General features: G+C 36.6%; 1 protein-coding gene across 1 annotated transcript in view; it reads left to right on the forward strand.

Annotated features, from left to right (window-relative positions):
- APOB (apolipoprotein B) overlaps window positions 1–17,322 on the forward strand; it is a 38,000-nt gene extending 20,678 nt beyond the window's left edge. The window contains 8 exon segments of the mRNA XM_005146446.4: window positions 26–171; window positions 2,528–2,904; window positions 3,618–11,183; window positions 11,963–12,077; window positions 12,858–13,041; window positions 14,421–16,025; window positions 16,027–16,060; window positions 16,063–17,322. Of these exon segments, the coding sequence (XP_005146503.3) occupies window positions 26–171; window positions 2,528–2,904; window positions 3,618–11,183; window positions 11,963–12,077; window positions 12,858–13,041; window positions 14,421–16,025; window positions 16,027–16,060; window positions 16,063–16,244 (10,209 nt within the window). The 3' untranslated portion in view covers window positions 16,245–17,322.
- Window positions 17,323–17,773: the final 451 nt, after the last annotated feature.

Below are 17,773 nucleotides of genomic sequence, written 5' to 3' on the forward strand. Positions count from 1 at the left end.
AAACCTGCCTGCCTCCTTATTGCAGGCAACCAACACCTGGCTGCAAAAGGCATCAAAAGATGTCCCTTATGCCCAGACTCTGCAAGACAAGCTAAGTGGACTGCAGGAACTGAACATTCAGAACATTAACTTGCCTGTTATCAGAATTCCTGAAGAACTTTTCCTGAAAAGGTATGGAGAGAAATTAGGACAGTCACACAGGAAACTGAAAATAGATATTTGTTAATATTTTTGAGATATCTTATCTTACTTTGTTTTATAAAACAGCATGAAATTACTCTAAACATTAGCCTAAAAATGGAATTATAACAGATTTTAAGACCACAGAGATTAAATTGTATGGAGGAAATTATGCATGTTTTTAATACAGATTTGACTTTACAACAGTCAATCCTGTATTATCTGAATATATCCTGAAGTATTGCATTATATAGTAATGAAAACTAAACAAAAATACAGTGTTCAACAATCTTTACTCCAAGCTACAGAAGTGACGAAGCCAGGATTCTCCCAGATTTTTGCCTTGTGTCCCTACAGGCCCTTTGTCTTTGATCATAACCCTAATATCTTTACTTTTTTCTGTGCAGTCCTATTGGACAGTTTTTCTCATTGCCTTGCATATACTGCTTGACCTCCACTAATATAGTACTTTGACCTCTTCCCGTGTCTGACTCCACCTGTCACTTGTTCAGAGGCAGCATGTGCCATAGTTGTAGACATATGGACTGGATGCTTGCACTAGTTTGGGCCCATCTCGTCCACCTAATGGAGAGTTTCACAGAACTTGCATGAATTTAGAACCCTGAGGGTTTTACCCTTCTGCCAGATTTGACAGAAATCATCTAATATGTTTAAAATTCCTAAGTAAGGTTTGAAAAACAAAAAGAGACTGGAAGGAAGATAAACATATTTACTCTGTTTCTAGGAAATTAGACGGCAAATCGGCCAGAGTAGTTCTAGGCTTTAAAATACTGATGCACCTGCCAGAATTTGCTCTCACTATGTTCTAGCACATATTGTTCTTGCTATTTAGTGTTCATATCACATTGCTGCTCTGACTTTGCATAAGAATTTAAGAAACAGTGTTGCTTGGAAGTGTCTTCAGAGTACACTCGGAGCTACCACTGTGATATATAGAAACACGTCTGAAGTTTCCCATAAGCTAGGTAAATATTGATGGCTGAAATGTAATATAAATTACAGTAGTGTAATATTGGATTACAAAATAGATGGAGAACAAACTTGCATTTCATCTCTCTTAGCATTGTTTTTCCATGTACACTGTAGTAATATGAAAATGTAGGCTAATGACACACATCTCTATTGCTTCCATTGTATTCCTAAGCTAAGTATACACAAGGAAAAAGCTGTTTTTTCTCCTATGTTCTTATCAGCAAAGCACATAATAATAATAATAATAATAATAATAATAATAGGAACTTGTACTGCTCTGTCATGTTGATTTCTTAACCATTTGATGGGAAAGAACAAATTTCAAAAATGTTTCATTAGTTTACATCTTAGGATGTGCTCTAAGTGTAGAAAATAAAAGATTTTGCAATATTAAAGACCAATTAGGCAAACAAGAAACGCATCTTTGCCAGCTAATTATTCATGCATAAGTAGGGTGAATTTCCTCCTCTTTTGCCTTTTTGCAATTACAGATTTCCCTACAAGCTTTTCAGCTGACAATCCATTTCTCCAGTCCTACTTTCTGGTGAAATGGTTAGATTTTCATTTATTTTTATTCAGAATAAAATAAATGAGGAATATTTGTATGAATCTTTTGAAATGCATATAATCAGTAAGATAAATTCTTTATAATTTGGGTTCTTAGAACTTCCAATGCTAACAAGAATTTTCATGGATTTCTGTAAGAATTCATCACTGTTTTTCTAAGAAGAAATATAATCACCTTTTTCTGATACTCAGCATGCCATGTTGCACAAGTATTGCAGTGGTTTTGGAGGATTTTTTTCCTACATGACAGCTATTTTCATTCAGATACCTTAATTTTGAGGATCATTTTCATGCCAACACATCTTTTCATCAAAGTTCATGAAGCAGAGTTGGATTCTCAGAGTAGAAAATCAAACGCAAGATTCATAACAGTTGTGTATTTAGCCACTTGAATGACACTCTCCACCTGTGAGCTAAAATTAGTTAAGCTCTGAACAAAGAATCAGGAACATGTGAACTCTAATGCAAGGTCTTACAGAAAGAATGTGTTTCTGGGCTATTTGTCCTATGAGTCTCACTGATTATGAAATAAGGAGAAAAAACATTGACAGAATTAATCAATATCAGAAGTGCCTTCACTAAATTCTGATAGAGAAGTGCTTAAAAAATGACAGTAATAATAGATCATCATTACATTACATTTCTAAATGTAAACATAATGTCAGGACATTGGTATAAGCATGTTAGCAAGCTTAGTATCATGCAAATAATAGGAATTGTGGAAATTTCTGTATATGCTGCATGGACTTAGAGTTTCTAATAGAGTAATTTATTTTTTTTTTTCTAGTGAAGGAAGGATGCGATACAGCTTAAATAAAAACAGTTTTGTAATAAATATCCCATTGCCATTTGGTGGAAGATCATCCCATGACATAAATGTGCCACAGACTGTTAAAACACCCCCTCTGGTAGTGGAGTCAGTGGGAATAAGTGTGCCGTCTCAGGAGTACAGAATCCCAACATTTACTGTTCCAGAATCCTATCCACTTCATGTGCCTTTACTTGGTGCTTTAGAGGTCTCTGCTAATGTGTACAGCAACTATTACAACTGGACAGCAGCTTACATTTTGGCTAATAGCACGACAGAGAAAACAACAAGCATAATAACTACTTATACAACGAATGCTGATTCGGTTTTTGAGCTACTTTCCTACAGTGTGAAAGGTAAGAATGTGTGCTAATACTGCAATGTCAGCAAAACTATTTTAATTACTATATATTCCATGTATCAGTTACAGCACATTCATTTTCCTGTTGCTTAGAAACAAGAAAGGTATTGTACAATCTCAAATCATATATATATATGTATATATACACACACGTATATATATACACACACACATATATATAAAGTCCTTTATATATTTCCATATACTGCCAAAACTACATAGCAGTTATCCTGGATGCAGGCTGGATAGGTCTTAAGACTTGTGTTTCTCAGTTAGCTCCCCTCAAATTGCAGTTTGAAATCTCAAATTGCAAAAGGACAAGTTAACTTCAGTCTTTTTTAAATGCTCCACCATAATGAAGCATGATAAAGAAAACATTAAAAACCAGGAACGTTAAATATGGGTTATTCTTCAGAGTAAATCTTCTTTCTTTAAGTTTAAATAATGACATAACTTTGTATTGTTTTTACAGAACTGTATCTAGTAGTGTAGAGATTTAATTTATTCATAGTTCAAAACTTTAGCCCCAAATGTAAAAATAATAACAATTTTCACAGAAATATTCATGATTTACCAAAACATTTGCCTTTAAAGCAAAATGGTATAATAGCAGTAATTGCAATTCAAGCAGTAACATTGGCATCAAAGTCCTAAAGATAAAAAGGTATAAATTATACCATTACTTTTGTCTTCTTTTTCCTATTTTAGGTTCTGGAGAAGCATCATATAATAGAAATGGATTCATCTGTGCATACGAAAATCACCTGAAGCACAGACTGTTAACATCAGTTTTTAAGGTGGCCAGGACAAAGAGTTATGAACCTAGTCCAGTTGCAAACTACACCATATCACTTATGGCATCCAGTACTCTGGGTCCTCAGCTCTCATTTTCCAGTGATATTGTATCTGAAAAGACTAGTAACTTGAATATCAATAATGTCAAGATGGAAGGGCAGCTGGAAGTGGCTTCTGTCTTTGCAAGAAGCTTTTATACTCTGTCCAGCTCATACAATGAAAAGAGACGGATTTTAGAAGGAAAATCCAATCTGAAGTTGGATTCTTCTTACCTTCAGGCTACCAATCAGATATCTGGCAGATACAGTGATGATTTAGTTTCCATTACTTCAGTTTCTGATGTACAAAGCGGACTATTAAAAAACACAGCTTCACTGAAGTATGAAAACAGCCAGCTAAAAATTACATCTGAAACAAACGGGCGGTATCGATATATTGCAGGTGTCAATAAGCTTGATTTGATTTTGTCAAAGAAGATGGCAGCACTTCGATCTGAGTACCAAGCCACTTACAAGCAAACCCAGTGTTATGCCTTATTTGCAGGTTCTCTCAATTCCCAGGATCTTGTTTTCAACACTGATATCTCTATAACTGATCAAAAGAATCGAGCTGCTCATAAATCATCACTCAATGTGAATCAGTACGGTCTAGCCAGCAGTGCAACCACAACTGTGCAGTTTAGTCCACTGACAATGCAGAGTGAAATGAATGCCAAACTTGACACTGCTGGAGGCTCCATGTCTCTGTCTTCTTATGGGCGCTATGGTAAAAACAATGCAAAACTCAATCTAGGTGGAAGAGTGAGCCTAACGGAAATAACGCTGGGAAGTGAGTATCAGAGTACAGTTCTGGGTATGGACAACAAACATGTTTTAAACTTCAGAGTTAATAGAGAAGGACTCAAGTTTTCAAATAATTTGCAAGGATCATTCAAACAGATTAAGTTGGAGTACACAAATGACTTGAATATTCCTGGCTTATCCTTAACATTTGCTTCAAAGTTAGACAACAGCTTCAGCTTTGACAAGTTCCACAAGCATGTTTTTGACCTACAGCTGCAGCCTAGCTCACTTGCAGCTAAACTGAGCAATAATATTAAATACACTAAAACAGAGGTTTCCAACAAAGCAGAACTTCTTCTGGAGCCTTTGAAGCTGAACTTAGGTGGCAACATCAGAGGAGCCTATGGAGCAGATGAAATAAGGCATACCTACACCATTACATATGCTGATCTAGCTGCAAACTTTAAAACAGATACAGTCGTGAATGTTCAAGGTGCAACAGTGAGTCACAGAGTTCATCTGAATGTGGCAGGACTTGCTTCCTCAGTGACTATTGACACAAATTGTGATTCCAGATCTCTCCGTTTCAGCAATGCTGTGCGTTCCACTATGGCCCCATTTGCTATCTCTGCTGACATACGTACCAATGGCAATGGAAAGCTAATTGCTATGGGTGAACACACAGGAGACCTTTACAGCAAATTCCTGTTTAAAGCAGAGCCTCTTGCTTTCACTTTCTCCCATGATTACAGAGGATCTACCAGTCATAGCTTGAGGTCTAGAGGAAGATATACTACCCTGCTTGATAACAAAGTTCATATGCTTTTTACTCCATCCGAGCAGTCGAGTGCTTGGAAATTGAAAAGTCAGCTAAACAATAACGTGTATTCACAAGATCTCAGTGCTTACAATGATGCAGAAAAGACTGGTGTGGAACTTAGTGGGAGAACTTTAGCAGATCTCTCTGTAATTGATATGTCAGTCATACTACCATTCGCATCTGAAGCAGTTAATTTAATTGATGCATTGGGCCTCAGGGACAGTGTGTCACAGCCTCAAGAATTCAGCATCTCTGGTTCAGTGAAGTATGACAAAAATAAAGATATTCATGTCATTAACCTACCATTCTTAGAACATTTACCAGTTTACTTTGAACAAGTCAGAGGCACCATTCTATCCACACTGCAGGTCATACAAAGTTACCTGAAGAACATTGACATAGAGCAACATATGAGAAAATACAAAGCAACTTTGGATAAAATCCCACAGCACATTAATGATTACATGGACAAATTAGATATGAAAGGCAGAGTCAGCAGCATGAAAAACAATTTGGTTGCTTTCACAAAGGACTACAGAGTAACATCTGATGACCTCCAAATTATGCTGGAAAAAGTTATGGACAATCTTCAAGAAATACTGTCTCGGTTGCAGGTCTATCTGATACAAATTGAGCAATACATCAAAGATCATTATGATATTAAAGAACTTATTACTCAGCTTCTTGATCAAATAGCTGAAACACTGACAGATCTAGATAACAAGTATAAATTAAGAATGACTGTAGTTGACACTATTCAAAAAATTCAGTTTTTTTTTTACCAGTATCATCCTAGCAAAATCGGAAACAGTGCTTTGGCTTGGATTAAAAACGTAGATGATGAATATAAGATTACTGCCAGAATACAGGAAAGCCTAGAACAACTCAAGATTCAGATTCAGAATACTGATGTCAGACACATTGCAGAAAATTTGAAACAGCAGATTAAAACCTTCGATGCTAAAGAAGTCTTAGGAAAATTGAAGCTTTCATTACCAATTGAAAAAATTAATGACATTCTTGAACAAATCAAAGACTTTATTCTAAATTGGATGGAGGAGTATGAAGTGTCTGAAAAGATCAGCGCTTTTCGAGATCATATGCACAAACTGATTGTAAAATATGAAATTGATAAGCAGGTATATTTTTTAATGGACAGAATGATAGAACTGCTTAACCAGTACAGAATAAAAGAAACTGTCTATAAACTGACTGTCTACCTGAAAAATATTGATGTGAAGTCATGTTTTGATAAAGTTGTTGCTTTTATTGATGATGCTGTCAAGAAAGTGCAAGCCTTTGATTATGAAATGATGATAAAGGAAGTCAACAAGTTCCTTGATGTGGTTATTAAAAAGCTCAAGTCTTTCGACTATAACCAGTTTGTTGATGACACAAATAAGAAAATCCAAGAAGTATCTCAGAAAATAAATGAGGAACTCAGAAATCTTGAGCTTCCACAGAAAGCAGAAGCTCTGAAACAGTATATGAGAGATTTTAGAGCTGTTATTTCAAAATATGTTGAACAACTAAGGGACACCAAGTTTGCTGTAATAATTAACTGGTTCAAGGAGCTCGTAAACTCATTTGCTAACCTTAAAGGCAAGGTAAATGAACATCTGGAAGACCTGCGAGAGAGGATTTCTGAAATGGATATTTCCCAGGAATTACACTGGTATCTTCAGCAGATAAGCCAATTGTATAATTCTGTTGTCATATACATTTCTGACCAGTGGAACATAACTTTTAAGAAAATCGTTGCTTTGGCTGAACAGTATGATCTAAAAAAATGGGCTGAAAATTTAAACCAGTTTGTTGAAACAGGATTTAAAGTCCCTGAAATCAGAGCGCTTATAGTCACTATACCTGCCTTTGAGGTTAGTCTCCGAAGTCTTCGGGAAGCAACATTTCTAACACCAGACTTCTTTGTTCCACTGACTGATCTGCATATCCCCTCCTATGAGATAAATATTAAGAGACTAAAGGACATGAAAATCCCAGTGAAATTTGCTACTCCAGAATTTACAGTTCTAAATACCTTTAAGGTTCCTTCCTACACAATTGATTTGAATGAGATTAAATTCCAGATTTTGAGAACAATAGACAAACTCATGTCTGGTGAATTTCAGTTACCAGCAATTGATTTGTATTTTAAAGATCTGAAGATAAGAGATATGCCTTTTTCCGACATTTCTTTCCCAGAAATACAAATGCCATCATTTCAAATACCAGAATTATTGGTTCCAAAGCTAAATCTAAATGAGCTCCAGATTCCTAACATGAAGATACCAGAGTTCCAGCTTCCACGTATCCCACATACTGTGGTTGTCCCTACATTTGGCAAATTGTCTGGTGCTTTCAGAGTCATCTCTCCATTCTTTACACTGTCTGCACAAGCTGAGGTTCATAATACTACAACATCCACAAACAGTCCAGAATTTGTGACCTCTCTTTCAGCTCAAACAACATCCAAATCAGACTTCCTAGTTTTCAGTGTTATTGCAGATTCACGTCTCTTAGCCCCTGAGATGAAGCAGCTGAATCTTAAAAATTCCATGAAGGTCAACCACAGGTTTCTTAAAGTTGATCACACCAATGAAGTAGTATTTTTAGGGACTTCTGTAGAAGGTGAAGCTGAAACTAGAGCAAACTTATATACAACAAAAAATTCAATAGAACTACAGAATAATTTAATGGTCAAGCTGCAAAGAAAAATTTGGATTCAGAGTGGAACGGCATATTCCCACAGACTGAATATTCCACAAGCTGATTTCTCCAGCCAGGCTGATTTGGTGAATAATATGACAACAGAGGTAGAAGCAGGACACATAGCTTTTACTTCCACTGGTAAAGGAAACTGGAAATTTGCTTCTCCTAATTTCTCTGATGAAGGCACTCATGATTCCCATGCCACTCTCAGGGCTGAGGGCCCCATTATTACGTTTTCTGCCAACAACAGAATAAATGATAAGTACCTAAAAGTCAACCAAGCTATGAGATATGAATGCGGTGTCCTAAATTATGCAACACTTCAGATTCAGTCTGAAATTGAGTCACAGCGTGTGGGGCGTAGCGTTCTGAATGTAAAAGGCTTAGGACAGCTTGGAGGAATGAAAGTAGAATTAACAGGCTCTCACAATGCTCGGCTCAATGGACGGATTACTGGAACTGTAAATAATGAGTTTTTCTTCTTGGCACAGCCTTTTGAAATTCGTCTATTAACAAACAATGATGGAAATGTGAAAATCAGCTTCCCAATGAAACTGAGTGGGAAAATTGACTTCCTGAATAATTATGGTTTTGCCCTCAGTTCCTCTGTTCAGCAGGTCAACTGGCAAGCTACTGGCAGGTTCAATCAGTACAGATATTCCCATAATATGTCTGCTGGCAACAATGATGACAGAATTGAAGCTCATGTTGAAATGAATGGAGATGCCAATCTGGACTTCCTAAATATTCCTCTAACCATTCCTCAGCTTCAGGTTCCCTACACTGGAATCAAAACTCCTCAGCTAAAAGATTATTCACTGTGGGAACAGGTAGGTCTGAAAGATTTATTGAAGACAACAAGACAATCCTTTGATTTAAATTTGAATGCTCGGTATGAGAAAAACAAAGACATGCATGTAATCCCACTTCCTTTAGCAACAGTGCATGAAGCACTTAATAAATACATCATATTCTTCAACAAGTATTTTGAGAGAGGAAGAAACACCGCTTTAGATTTTCTCACAAAGTCATATAATGAAGCCAAAACAAAATTTGACAAATACAAAATACAGACTTCACTGAACAAATTACCACGAACCTTCAGGATTCCAGGATACACCATTCCAATTGTCAATATTGAGGTTTCTTCTTTTACTGCTGAGATGCCAGCCTTTGGTTACATGCTTCCAAAAGAAGTAAGTACAACAGGATTCACAATCCCATTTATTGGCTTTTCGGTACCATCTTACACACTTGTCTTACCTTCTCTGGAGCTTCCAGTCCTTCATGTCCCACAGGATCTACGCACTCTAAAGCTTCCTAGATTCAGAATCAACAGCCCATCAAACCACATCTTAATTCCTGCCATGGGAAACATTACTTATGACTTCTCATTTAAATCCAGTGTGATCACTTTAACTGCAAATGCTGGGCTATTCAATCAGTCAGATATTGCTGGGCAACTAAGTGTCTCATCCTCTTCTGTCATTGATGCACTGCAATTTAAGCTGGATGTCTCAACAAGTTTGACAAGAAAAAGGGGGCTGAAGTTGGCCACAGCAATGTCCCTGAGTAATAACAAATTTCTAGGAGGAAATCATGACAGCACTGTTAGTCTCACAAAGAGGAGCATGGAAACTTCAATGGAAACAAATGCGGAAATCAACACACCAGTTTTAAAAATTAACTTCAGCCAAGAACTTTCTGGAAATACTAAGTCTAAACCCACTCTTTCCTCAGAACTAAAATTAATGTATGATTTCAATACTCCTAAATATGGTACCAGTGCTAAGGGAGGAATTGCTCACAAATTTGCTTTAGAGAGCCTTACATCTTACATATCAGTAGAAACTTCTACAAATGGGGATATTGATGGAGTATTTTACACTGGAAGTGCATTTTCTGGACATCTAGACCATGAGGCAAACACCTATCTGAATGCTAATGGGGCTCGGTCATCTCTCAAGCTTGAGGCGCACTCCAAAGCAGATGGACTCTGGAACAATGAAATGAAAGAAATACTTGCAGTTGAAGCATCTACCCGTCGTGTTTATGCTGTCTGGGAGCACAATGGGAAGAACTATGCACGATATACACCTCTTTTCACAACAACAGGGGCTCAGAAATGCAAAGCAACCTTAGAGCTGTCTCCTTGGCGCCTATCAGCAGATCTTCAGATTCAAGCCAATCAGCCAAATACCTTCCTGGACGCAGCCTCAGTTAGTCAAGTTGTCACAGTGAAAATCAGTACTGCAAACCAGAAAGTTGGCTGGAAGGGTGAAGGCCAAATTCAGTCATTATCTCTTAGTCATGACATGCAGTTCTCAAATGAAAACTCAAAGGCAAAGTTTGATATTTCTGGATCTTTGGAAGCGTACATGGATTTCCTCAAAAACATAAAGTGCCCCATTTCAGAAAAGAGCTTATGGGATATCTTGAAGTTGGATGTCACTACCAGTACTGACAGAAAACAGTACTTAAATGGTTCAGCATCCCTCGTGTACACAAAGAGTGATGATGGTTACTTTTTCCCCATACCTGTGAATAAGCTGACTGATGGTTTCACTTTCAGTATTCCAGAGTTACACCTAAAGGCTCCAAGCCCTGTTATTAGCACTCCAGAGTTCAGAGTTCCTTTCACCACTCTCCAGATCCCAGCACAAACTATTGACTTGCGCAACATAAAAGTTCCACAGACTCTAAACACAATGCCGTTTGATGTCAACTTACCCACATTGCCAAAATTAAGATTCCCCAAAGTGGATGTAGGAACCAATTATATTACATTAGAAGAATATAAAATACCATATCTTGAAGTGACGGTACCTGAATACCAAATAACTGTGTCTCAATTCACTCTTCCAAAGAGTATTTCTCTTGGCAATTTCCATGTAGATCTGGATGAAGTAGCTAATAAGATTGCAGATTTTGATCTGCCTACAATTACAATTCCTGAACAGAAAATTGAGATACCCCCTCTCAAATTATCTTTGCCTGCTGGAATATACATCCCATCATTTGGTGCCTTGACTGGATCATTCAAAGTTGCTTCCCCTTTGTACAATGTCACCTGGAGAACAGACTTAACAAACAAAAAAGACTCTTTTGAACAGTCCATTGACTCTACCTGCAGCTCAACATTGCAATTCCTGGAATATGACTTGAATGGTAAGGCATTCAATAAGCCACAAATTTGGGGGTAATACTTTATACTAGCTTTTTTCAGGGTTGGGTTTTTTTTTTAGTGACTTTTTGTATGCAGTTGTTGCTGTCTATTTAACATTGACATTAGACTATATTTTTATCAGTAGCAGAATGTTTTCATTAATTGTTATCAGAATCTCAGTCACGTCACCCTGAAGGTTAGTGACTATATATCTGAATAATTAATGTCATACTGTGAAAAAAATGGGAAAGATCTCTTTTTTTGTGTAGCAGTTTCTTTAAATTGTGAGCAACGTAACATTTCTTCATTATTTACATGCAAAGGAGAGAAGGCAAGCTCACTTTTTATCTGATAAAGAAATACCTATGTTTTACCTTAGGCAATAAGCATATTTGATTTCAGAAATTATTTAAACTCCAAAAACTCTGGAGTTCCATATGGCTCTGAGTTCTAGATTTTATAATAATACTAAAAATATGCATCAGAATAAATTTCTAAACACTCAAGAAATTGGAATCCCCATTTATAATCTGATGAATGCAAAATGTTCTATCCATGTTACTCTAAATATAGAAAGAATTGAATTTTAAAATATTCTGGCTGATCAAATATTTTTGAGTCTTTTTATTTGGGGCATTATGGGCATTCCGTTTCTTAATGAATAATTTTACATCTTACTGAAACATCCCACAACTGGCTATCTAAGGTACAATTGCATATGTATTCTGCATTGTTTGCTGGTAAGTTCTTGAAATACACACAGCTGAAATCTTTTTCACAGTGGATTCAAACTATAAATATGAAGAAGGTGTGTTTGTTATGAAGACAACTGGCAGCTTTTCACATCGTGACATGAGTGCAAACTACAAGGAAGATCTTACTGTTTCAGGAATTAGGTAAAGATTTGCTCTAATAATATAATGGATAATGGACAAAATTGCCAATGAAGTATTGTTGCTTTGCTCTCTAATGCCCCAGAGTGCTTTGTTACAGTTAATAAGAACACGTATAGCTACCATGTCATTATTGGCTGTGCATTTTTCCCTCTTGAGATAGCTGGAAAGCTGTTCCTTCTCAGCAGCCCCATTTGAGAAAATTGTTGAGATATAAACATAGTATTTTATAATCAGTTCTAGATCCAACCATCAGCATAGCTGGGGTTATTTTTCACTGAATACCTCTGTCACCACAAGCCATCAAAGAATAATTTTTATTTGGAAGTACCAGTACTAGAGATTACAGACTTGGCCTTTTAACTGCCTGTTTTGATCTGCAAGTGTTGTGTTAATATATCCAAGGGACAGAGTCTGTGAAGTCAAGTACAAATGCAGATAAAAAGTACTGCCTCTAGTTGTGTTGGTTTAAAACAACACAGCTCATACAAAACTGTAGAAAGCTGACAGCAGTACAGCTAAAGGTTTTGTTTTGCTGCCCTAATTTAATGAAAAATCTTAGCAGAGCTCAATATAGTTTTATTTAAACCAGGAAAATTGGAGTGATGTGAAATTCTAAATATGTTAGGCTAAGAAATATGAACAGTAACCCCCTACATTTTTGTTTGATGACAAAGCCATTGTTTACATGCATATAATAGGTGGTATTGTATTTAGGCATCCTGCATTGGGCTTTTTGCTTTGTGCATTTCTTCATAGCTGTGTATCCATTTGTTATTGCAGCGTCACAGAAAATAGTGCATCACTAGACATCATCAGCCCAACTTTCATAGATATCCATATGCATTATGAAGAGACGGAAAGCAGGTCATCTGGCTCTGTATCTTCACCCTCTGCTGGGACCTTGGGCTATGTCATTGATTTGGGCGATGACATTCTCACAGCAAAAGTTTACTACCGAACTCGGGTAAGCTTGATATGAGCAAAAGAAAGTGAAAAGGTTGGGTGTGGCCAGGGGAAAGGTTTGCTTTTAAGGCTTGTATATGTTTATGTTGAGACATAAATTAACCACTCTTTCTCCAAAGTATATTATCAGTAATTAAAGTTTTTGTTTCTTACATTGGCCTTTCCAATACCAAAAGTAGCATTGGTCTGAGGCTGTTTCAGTTCCTCCACACAGTTAATTTACCCTCTCCTGTGATCAAGAAGAAACACCCGTTGAAAGTGAAGAATGTACGAACACATTTTTAGATAAGCCACCCATCAGCTTTAATGTATACCCTTCAGGCTACTTATAATTACGATAAAAGTGGCTATTCTAGGAATCAGGCCACTGGAAGAAGTCAGACCATCTATAGACTGTCATTTTTAATCCATTAATACATCACAATACATTCTGAGAATTAAAAACCTTACTAGATTTACTAAAAAAAAATGTTTTTCTTGCATACTACAACAATGTCAAACTTAAAATCTTATCTTCCACAATGAAATGCTAATTTAGGAATCCCAAGCAACTCATAAATCGCTATTATGAGTGAATTATCACTGAAAAATTGAAAATTTGTTTCTGTAAATAGTTTCTCATTTGAGGATTTTTAATTACTCTGGGTAACTAAACTGTCTCACTGATTTAAATTATTACAAAATTGAACTATTTAGTATTTTCATATGAAGAAAATGCTTTCTGATTTCACTTTAAGTTATTTCAAGAATGAGTAGGCTTATTTTCCCAAGTAATTCACATGCCTTATGAGACATGAGAGGCATTTATTACAAAGGAAGGAAAAATCTTATTTGCAGTCAAATTTTAAACATTAACAGACAGTTATGTTCTGGTGCTGCTGTTCGAAGAGGCGCATAGTAGCTTGATACTATATATTTTTTTCCAAAATAACTTTTCAAGATGAGAGCAAACACACAATAAAAAAAATAGTGTATTTGTCTTAATATATAATACAATTTAAGATAGAAAATGAGGATGCTGAAATACAAAGGCTCAAAGGTGGGTGTCAGGAGGATGGTGCCAGACTCTTTACAGTGATGCCCAGGGACAGGACAAGGAGCAATGACCATAACCTAAAACACAGAAAGTTTCACTTCAACAGGAGAAAGAGCACCAGAGCAAGCCTTGGAATCTCCCTCTATGGAGATATTCAAAATCTGCCCGGATGTGTTCCTGTGTAACCTTCTCTAGGTGGTTGTGCCTTGGGAGGGGGGTTGGACTAGATGATCTCCAGATGTCTCTTCCAGCCATAATGATTCTGTGACTCTGTGAAATATGCCCACAAATAATTGTGGATTTATTTCATATACAAGCTACCTTTTTCTTTTCTATATTTTCAGTTTGCTCCTCAGAAGGACATTGACATATTAAAAAGTGAGATATCCTCCAACAAAAATGGCCTGATTCAAATAAAATTCAACTGGAAAGAGGATGCTGCCAAAGACTTGCTGTTGGGTCTAAAAGAAAAAGTACCTAAAGTGACAAATGCAGTCTATAAGTATGTTAATCGGTATCATAAGGAGCATATGGGACTGGAAATTAGTGCTGCCACCTTAAAGATGAAGAACATCATGCAGAATAATGCTGACAAAGCATACACATTTGCTGTAAAACAGATAGATCAAATAGATGCTCAGCTTCGCACAGCTGCCAATGAGGCCTCTGGCAAATATCAGGAGATGAAGGTCAAAGCTAAACAGCTGTATCAAAAAGCAGCAGATCAAGCTGAACAGTTTGACTATCAAAAAATAAAAGCAAAGCTTTTGGATGCTACAATTGACATAATAGAAGAGTATCACAAGAGAATAAAACACCTAATTGACTCAGCTATTGAATTCCTGAAGACCACAAAATTCCAGGTCCCTGGGCTGACTGAAAAGTACACTGGTGGAGAAATATACCTTATGACTACAGAAAAGGTAGCAAAAACCACTGATTTATGGCTTTCAAAACTCCAGGAGTATTTTGATGCCTTGATTGCAGCTATCAATGAGCTTGAAGTTAGAGTTCCTGCTTCTGAAACAATTCTGAGAGGTCGTAATGTACTTGACCAAATTAAAGAAATGCTGAAACAGTTGCAGGAAAAAATCAGGCAAACATTTGCTACTCTCCGGGAAGCTGACTTTGCAGGAAGGCTTAAGCAACTGAAACAAATAGTGCAAGAAGTTTTTCAGAAGGTAGAAGAAATGGTGAGAAGCTTGCAATCCAAAAATTTTGAAGACATCAAAGTCCAAACACAGCAGCTGTACAAAGATGCAATGGCTTCAGAGTATGCACAGAAACTGAGATACTTGGCAGAAGATATTAAAAAATACATTTCTCAGCTTAAAAATTTTAGCCAGAAGACATTCCAGGACCTTACAGAAAAGCTGCACCAGCTGCTCCTTTATGTAAAGGCTTTGAGGGAGGAATATTTTGATCCAACTACACTTGGATGGTCAGTGAAATACTATGAAGTGGAAGACAAGGTACTAAGATGGCTGAAGAATCTAACAGATGCACTAGTGGATTGTCACAACAAATATGTCAGAGGTCTTGCTGACTCAGTTACACACCTGACAGACCAAGTTAGAGAACTGGTGGAAAAGTACAGCCAGGAGTATTATGATGCTATAACTGATGTTGGAGGAAAAGGAAGACAGAAGATCATGGAGCTATCATCTGCTGCTCAGGAAAAAATGCGATATTGGTCTGCAGCTGCTAAGAGGAAAATCAATGAATATAACAAGCAATTCAAAGAAAAAATCCAGGAGATCTATGAGCAGCTTAGTCATTCCCAAGAAAAGCTAGTCAGTGAGGCCAAAAGGTTAATCGATCTAAGTATAGAAAATTATTCTGCATTCCTGCAATATATCTCAAAGCTTCTTCGTTGGTTTGAGCAAATAGCAGCTGAGAGCATAAAGCCATATATAGCTATTGGTCAAGGAGAGCTCAGAATAGGTGCCCAAGCCATTTGATTGGCAGTCCATCTACCAAATGCCACCAGAAAAGCAGAAGCACTCAGAAAAAAAGTGAAACTAACATGCACACTGATTCAGCGAGGCATTGAGCAAGGCTCCAGAAAATGGGAAAAAATGCAAAGATTCATTGATGAACAACTTGCGACTGAGCAACGGAGTCTTCAGCAGATTATGGAAAATATACAGCAGCATATGAAGACCTGAATGGACCTCCAGAAGAGGAGAAGTAGTAAGTTTGCACCGCAATGTATTTAAAAATAACAGCAATTAGCATACTGGAGCTTCAGTTAGATACTGTTTGAATCTGAATTTGTAAATGAAAAGTGAATAATCTACACTAGGTTATTTTAATAAGCTTAATAAGCAAATAAATGAGCTCTTTATTACATTTTTGTGTTATTCATTGCAGCTGCTTTCACTTGGACCATATGGCTTAATCCAACAATTGTCAAGGTCAGTGGGAAGTCTTTTCTTCAATTTCACTGTATGTTGGATCAAGCCAATAATGTGCAATACATTTTGTAAATAGTCACAAAAGCTATGGAATACATAGAATAAAAAGGTTTTAAGAGAAAGGTCACATTCATAAGCCAGTTGAAGAACAACCTAGAAACATACCTATTTCCCAGCACAGATACATTCATAGGTAAGTTTGGGAAAAAAAGAAGAGGAAAAAATATACACAAAACCACGAAGATAAAAAATAATGAATTATGGAAATAACATCAAAAAGTGAAAAAAAAACCATAGAAATATAAACACATAGAAATCTGACTCCTGGGAAACTGCAGATACTAATATCAATGTTCTGTTAAGAAAAATGAATTTATGTATATACCTGTTTTCAGAGAACTATGCCAAGAATTTTAGATGGGTTTTCTTTCTACTGGCTAATTTATAATACAGAAATACTGGGTATTCTTACCTGTTTCCCCATGATATTTCTGTTTTCACATGAAATTGTCTAACTTCTAGTTATTGTGGGTTTAGCTAACTGTCCAAGTTTCACTGACATGACTGTAAAGGGTGGGAGTCAAAAAGTTTTCCCTCAGCCTCCTCAGCTGAAACCTAGGCCTCATTTAAATGAATTCTCAATTCAAAGATGAATTTAAATAATGTTGAAGAATTCACTCAGAAAATAGGATTGCTTGTGAGTGGAAAATATGTGGACCTCTTATGGTTTATTTTCAGTTCTTGGAATTTTACATAGACAGTCCTTGAAAAAGGCGTACTCAGGCTGAAATAATGTTACCTCTTTGAGAATAAACTCTTTAACAAACAACACTAGAAATTTTGTGTATATGCTTTTTATTCAGTCAGTTCACTCTGCAGTATGGTTGTTGATTGATCATTACTGGATAAACAGAGAGTCTCATTTTATCCCATGGAATGATTGGTTACATGTATGAAGCAATTGAGCACCAGCTTACAAATACCCAAATGAGTTTGGTGTCAGCAGATACATATTTACAGCACAGAGCAGTACTATGTAAAGATGGTAGCTCAGGTCCTGGAGATGGGAGATTCCAGTGCCTGTGTTGAGTTTATGCAGCAATAATGCTCCCACCTCTATAGCTGGTCTGCACCAACATAGCCAGATCTCAGAGCAAGTTGGGCTATAGAATTTCAATATCCCTATTGCCAGTTAATATTATTACCTGAGTAAGTCTGACAGTAATGATTTTTATCAGACAAGCTGCATTAACCCCAAAATCAGAACCTGACAAGCACAG

Source organism: Melopsittacus undulatus, chromosome 3 (genome assembly GCF_012275295.1).
Source record: "Melopsittacus undulatus isolate bMelUnd1 chromosome 3, bMelUnd1.mat.Z, whole genome shotgun sequence".
NCBI classification, from domain to species: Eukaryota; Metazoa; Chordata; class Aves; order Psittaciformes; family Psittaculidae; genus Melopsittacus; species Melopsittacus undulatus.